Genomic DNA, 6,715 nt, shown 5'->3' on the forward strand with positions numbered 1-6,715 from the left:
AGAAGTAGAGGCTCACAGCCATCCACTGGACTGAGCACAGGGTCCCCAGTGAAGGAGCTAGAGAAAGACCCAAGGAGTTGAAGGGTTCGCAGCCCCTTAGGACGAGCAACAATATGAATTAACTAGTACCCTCAGAGCTCCCAGGGACTAAACCACCAACCAGAGAGTACACATGGTGGGACTAATGGCTCCAGCAGCATATGTATAGCAGAGGGTGGCCTAATCCATCATCAATGGGAAGAGAGGCCCTTCGTCCTGTGAAGGTTCTATGCTGCCCCAGTGTAGGGGAATGCCATGGCCAAAAAGCGGGAGAGGGTGGGTTGTTGAGCAGGGGGAGGGGGGAGGGAACAGAGTTTTTTTTTTAATTTTTTCTTTTATTTATTAATTTTTTTTGGAGGGAAAACTGGGAAAGGAGATATCATATGACATGTAAATAAAGAAAATTTCTAAAAAAAACCAAAAACTGAAAGGCATTTTGGTTGAATCCAGCATGTTTTCTTTTTCCCTTACCACCATCAGAAAAGCCTCACAATCAGAAGCCAGAGGTGGATATGATGAACGAGGTGGAATCGGCCCCTGCTCCCGAGGAAACTCATGTCTGGGTTCAGCCCAGGGTGGTCAGACCCTCAAAGACCAAGAAGACCCCAGCCGTCAACTTCATGAGTGAGTTGGTGTCTCCAGTTTCTGGGGTGCTTGCACCCAAGCAGTCTTTGATAGGGGCTGGTGCAGAAGGGAAGCTGGGTACCCAACAATAGGGAGAAGGTGGGGTAGAACTGGTTCGGTGCAACCCCAAGTCTTATTTGAAAATGGTGCTTTTAAATCACAAAAATAAGCCTTATGGGAGGATGTTGGGCTGGCATATTTCTCCAAACAGGATGTTTGTTTGTTTGTTTGTTTGCTTGCTTGCTTGTTTAAATACAGAGTCTCAGGGCACCCAGACTGCTCTTGAATTTGGTACGTAGCCAAGGATGACCTTGGACTCTTTGTCCTTGTTCTTCCACATCCAGTGAACTTAGTTTAACATGGCACTTATGAATAAGGTACCCAGGGCTTCCTGCATGCCAGTCAGGCAAACGCTGTGCCCACTGAGCTACACTCTCCTGCCCACAAGGCAGCTATTTTAATGTTAGATTTATCTGAGGCTTTCAAAGGGACTCTGAGAGGAAGCTGGATTTCTCTGGGATAGAGTAGCTACTCAGGAATCAGAGTACATCACATCCAGTCTGGTTCTGGGATGGCCCACGCATCCCTTCCTAGGTTGTCTCTCTCAGATGAGCCTCTTCCTCTATAAGGCTTCATTTGCTCACCCATACAAGAAGGGTGACCATAGCTATGACAGGCTGCCAGCAAAGATGGCTCATGGCAGTGGGAGCAAACCACTCAGAGTCAGTGGATGGCTCCCAGCACTTTGAGACCAGTGCAAACTGCTTTCAATCCCTACCTTTTGGGTGGACATTGGCTATTTCCAGAGACTGGTCATGCTGAATGTCTGGGGTTCCCTGTCTCTCCACATTAGAGACTACAACTGTGGTCCCACCAGAGAGAAGTGTGTCCACTCTTATAAGACACCCCATGGTTCTTTTCCCGCGTGAGGCTCTTCTGGCCTTCAAACATGTTGCTCACCCTACAGTGACTGAACAGCTGGCTTAACCAGGAAGTACACTGATGCCCTGATTGTCCTGACAGGGCCAGTTTTAATACTGAAAAATTACAATCTTGTTCATCTCTTTTTTCAGATTTATTTTTGATTAGTTTTAATTATGTGTATGCCTGCCTATGCATAGGCCACATCAGTGCAGTGGCCCGCAGAAGTCAGAGCCCATGGAGCTGGAATTACAGACTGTCTGACCATGGGCACTGGGAGCTGAGCTCCAGTCCTCTGCAAGACTGACAGAAGTCAGAGCCCATGGAGCTGGAATTACAGACTGTCTGACCATGGGCACTGGGAGCTGAGCTCCAGTCCTCTGCAAGAGCAGTGTATGCTCTTAACCACTGGGTCATCTATACGTCCCCTTGGTAGTCTTTTTTTTTTTTTTTAATTTTTTAATATTTATTTATTTATTTATTTTATGTGTATGAGTACACTGTAGCTGTACAGATGGCTGTGAGCCATCACGTGGCTGCTGGGAATTGAACTCAGGACCCTGCTCGCTCTGGCCGGCTTGCTCCGACCCCCGCTTGCAGCCCTGGCATAATTCACTGTAGCTGTCTTCAGATGCACCAGAAGAGGGCATCAGATCTCATTATGGGTGGTTGTGAGCCACCATGTGGTTGCTGGGATACAAACTCAGGACCTTAGGAAGAGCAGTCAGTACTCTTACCCACTGAGCCATCTCGCCAGCCCCGGTAGTCTTTCCTTAAGCAACACTGCTCCCAAGTTTCCAAGACATCCTTATAAAACAGAAGGCTGTGGAAATGGTTGGGAAAAACTCACGTTGGTTATGAGAGACACAGTGTGGGTCAGAATAGCCAGGATCCCTGTGACCAGGCTGGAACGAGGGCTCTTACAAACTCTGCTGCCTATAAATTTACCTTCTCACATCTAGCCCTTGTATACATCCCAACCCTGTATATAGTTAGCCTACCACAAGCCACGCCCCCGTCCAACCCACCCCTTTATAAGCTTTACCCTCCCAGACCCAAGTGGGACTGTGGGTACTGAATGTGTGTCAGATAACATTCATGGCCACATGGTTTTGTAATTTAATGCCCACGAGAACCTTTTGAGGTGGGCACTGCTCCCTGTCTGCCTTGCTTGAGGGTGGTAGTTGGATACCAGCAGAAAATAACTTGTGCAACGCCACAGCTGCCTCTGTCTAAAGTGGTAAGCCTGGAGCTAGGCATAGTGATGGAGGTCTGTCATCCCAGCATTCTAGAGGCAGAGGCAGAAGGATCTCAAGTGAGTCCAGCCTGGGCTAATAGTGAAAACCTGTCTTAAAAATTACTAGAAGCTGGGCGGTGGTGGCTTATGACTTTAATCCCAGCGCTTGTGAGGCAGAGGCAGGTAAATCTCTGACTTCCAAGACAGCCTGGTCTACAGAGGGAGGTCCAGGACAGGCATAGCTACACAGAGAAACTGTATCAAAAAAACCAAAACAAACAAACAAACAAACAAAAGGAAAAAGAAAATAAATCCAGGATCTGTTGTTCCAGCCCATAGCCAGGAGCTGCTGCTCTTGTGGCATGGATTCCAGAACATTCCAGAATGTACCTGGGAATGGGGGAGGGGTCTTCTACTTCATCTGGCCTCATGGTCCCATTCCCGTGTCTCTCCTAGCCCAAGTGGTCCACTGTGACACCAAGATGAAGGATTCGTGCAAAGGATCCACGTGTAACAGGTGAGGGCCCAGTGGGGCTGGGCTGGGCTAGCTGCCCCTGGGACCCTCCTGAGGTACATGTCAGCCACATGCCCTGCTTCCTACTCTGAGCCTCCTGGAGACATGATGGGCAATGGCGCTCATACAGTTAGTACAATGTACACCAGACTGAACTAGAAGCTTCCATGTGTGCCACGTGCTGATTAGATTGACCATGACACTCGTCTGTCCCCTAAACTGTTACATCCTGCCAACCCCCAACCGTGACATCCACTGTCACCCCGATCACTGCCTCCCCTTGAGCACTTGACTGACGAATGATCCACCTCTGTCACATGTCACCCGAGTTTCTCACCTCTCACTCCTGGAGTGCATTGACATTGACACTCTGTATATTATCGGATGTTGAGCAATGTCCCAGACCTTGATCTCTACCAATGTCAGTGGGGGCAACCAAAGCTGTCCCCAGGCACTGGTCAGTGTATTCTAAAATAACTCTATTGGACAGGTTACTGCCAGTACTTTGTTTCTGATCCAGAGAGTACTACAGCCCACAAGGCCCCCATGGAGTACATCACAGGAGTGACACACCTGAATGCTCTTCTTGTAACCAGTGTATCTTAACCCTGATGAGTGCTGGCAAACCAGTTCTCCCTCCAGTCCGTGGGTGACCCGTTAGCATGAGTCCTGCTCTTGGGGCTGGCTTCAAGCTACCTGAGGTTTAGCCCTCAGCTTGAGGTCTCTGAGGATTTAACGGGATTCCCTCTCTAAGCTGAACATGAGCCCTGCTCTCTGAGGAGTAATACCCTCATCTGGGGGAGTGTTTAGCAGCTATTACTCACGGTCTGTGCCAAGGGACACTGGCACTGTCTGAGCCTGTCAAGAACTGAATGAGTTATTTGAAGCATCCATTGGAAGGAGAAGGTGATTCTCCACATTCCCCAATGGACTTGGATCCCAGTGTGTAGCAGAGCCCTTCACTCACACAGGAGTGACAGGAAACAGAGTAGCCAGGATGTGGCTGCCCCAGGAGCACACCCACCGGGTGCCCTGCACAGCAATAGGAACGTTTGCAGAACTGTCCTGTGAGAGGAAACGATGGTGACACAAGCCAGATGTGGTAGAATGACCACGCCTAAACCCAGGGTAACTTTCGCTGTCTGCATTGTGTAAACTGGGTATCAAGCAGGTACTCCTGGACCACATCTTTTTAAGAGCTCGGGGGCCGTCTAGGCTCAGAGAAGATGTCACACATTGTCAGATGGCTCTTCCTAGGCAGCCAGAGGCTGAGGGTCTGTTTACAAAGGCTTCAGAGTCCCCCAGTCAGCCAGAGCAACTTAACCCTAACTACAACCTCGGGCAACCCAGCCTCAGTATAGAAGTACCAGCCACTAGGCTTCCTCACAACTTTCCACACTGAAAGGTGTTCTTATTCATTATTTAATTCAGAAAATAACAATCCATAAAGGGAAAACAAAACCTACCAAGCATGCCAGAGCCTCATCTGCTTGGCATGTGTCCCCCCCTTCTTTATCCGTGCGACTGAGGTTAATCCTGCTCGTGGGCTCATTGGTCATTCTTCAGACTCCACCAGTACTCCTCAGGCCCTTTGTTTTTAGTAGCCACATAACAAGCTGATGTATGGTGACACACAGCTACATTTGGCTCTGCCTTTGTCACTTGCCACCATCTGCCTAGTCTGTACAAGTTCTATTACACTTGATGTGCAGTTGGGGTAAATTGCTGACTTTTTCCTGGGCGCATACACATTTGGAGGGGAAGTTGGAGGGCCTGTGGACATGGACTTGAAGGCTTCCTTATGGGCTAGGTTTTGGTCTGTGGTGAACAGGGAGATCATCATTCTGTGTTAACCTCATTAAAACAACAACAACAAACCCTGGGTTGTGGAGATGGCCCAGTGGAGGCGAAGGTTTGTTGTGCAAGTATAAGAAGCAGAGTTTGGGTCCCTAGCATCCTTTTAAAAGCTGAGTGAGGTTCTGTACCCCAGTGCTGGAGGGAGGAAGAAGAAATGGGGGGGATCCAAAGGATTTACTGGCCAGTCTCCCTACCTAATCAGGGAGCCCCAGGTTCAAAGAGAGACTTGTTTAAAAAAACAATCAAGGAAGATCTAATACTACACACATACACACACACACACACACACACACACACACACACACACACACACTGGGTAGTATATGCCTGCCATCCTAACACCAAGGAGACAGAAGCAGGAGGATTGTCACAAAATTGAGGCTAGTCTCAACTACATAATTAGTTCCAGGTCATACTGGGCCACAAAGTAAGAATCAGTCTATAAACAAACAAATGGGCTAGACGGATGGCTCAGCAGTGAAGAATGGTTGCTGCTCTGTGTGAAGATCGGGGCTTGAATCCCAACACACACAGGGTGGCTCACAAATGCCCGTCTCTGCCTCTCCAAGGGTTCTAACTAGCTCTTCTGGTGTCTGCAGGCACCTACACCTTTATATGCACACACAAACACACATCATGGTCCACAGAAGTGAGGTCCATCAGTGACATGTTTCTCGGTACTAGTGAGGAAGCATGGTGATTTCACTGGGCGACCTCACCAGCGAGCTTTTCTTGCCCCTCAGGTACCAGTGCCCAGCAGGCTGTCTGAACGACAAGGCGAAAGTCTTTGGCTCTCTGTTTTATGAAAGTGTAAGTATGGCCAGTGTCTCTTTACATCAAGAACAGGAAACACCAACAGGCAGCCTAAACATTAGTGGGACTCATAGAAGACCATAGACAGATCTTCTCTCCTGGCTCAACCTGGAACACCCGAACGGACCAGATCTGAATGGACTCGGGGCTTCAAAGCCACTGAAACCACTTCTGGGCACTGGGACTGAAAGTCTCTGCAGTTCTGGGGTCAGCATGCTCAGCTGGAAGGGCTTAAGCACCTAGGATGAGCTCTTAAGCCATCCAGGAAAAGGATTTAGCTAAGGACAGCAGGGAATGGTCAGTGGGGCGTGTTTCGGTCCAAGTGTTTGAGTTTTGGTTGGCCAGGAACAAATACCTCAGATGGCTCTGGAAGAAGAACTCTCCGTTTATGCTCTCTCTTCCGCTCCCTAGTCTTCCAGCATATGCAGAGCCGCTATCCACTATGGTGTCATCGATGATCGAGGTGGCCTGGTGGATGTCACCAGGAATGGGATGGTTCCCTTCTTTGTCAAATCTCAGAAAAATGGCATGGAGTCCCTGAGGTATGTGTGTGTGTGTGTGTGTGTGTTGTGTTGTGTTTTGGGAGGGTGACCCACACTGTTTTCTTATTGTAGAAGTGTCTGTAAGGGCTGGGGAGTTGGCTCAGTTGGTGAAGTGTGTCCCATGCAAACACAAGGATCCATGGAAAAAGCCGTGTGTGTGTGTGTGTG

General features: G+C 48.9%; 1 protein-coding gene across 1 annotated transcript in view; it reads left to right on the top strand.

The window, feature by feature from the left end:
• The window catches only part of Crispld2 (cysteine rich secretory protein LCCL domain containing 2), a 61,974-nt gene that overhangs the window by 31,014 nt on the left and 24,245 nt on the right, over positions 1 to 6,715 (top strand). The window contains exons 7-10 of the mRNA XM_031341572.1: positions 520 to 663; positions 3,278 to 3,338; positions 5,936 to 6,002; positions 6,417 to 6,547. Coding sequence (XP_031197432.1) covers positions 520 to 663; positions 3,278 to 3,338; positions 5,936 to 6,002; positions 6,417 to 6,547 — 403 coding nt within the window. The remainder of the gene's footprint in view (positions 1 to 519; positions 664 to 3,277; positions 3,339 to 5,935; positions 6,003 to 6,416; positions 6,548 to 6,715) is intronic.

The sequence above is a fragment of the Mastomys coucha genome, unplaced genomic scaffold, assembly GCF_008632895.1.
Source record: "Mastomys coucha isolate ucsf_1 unplaced genomic scaffold, UCSF_Mcou_1 pScaffold22, whole genome shotgun sequence".
In the NCBI taxonomy this organism is placed as follows: Eukaryota; Metazoa; Chordata; class Mammalia; order Rodentia; family Muridae; genus Mastomys; species Mastomys coucha.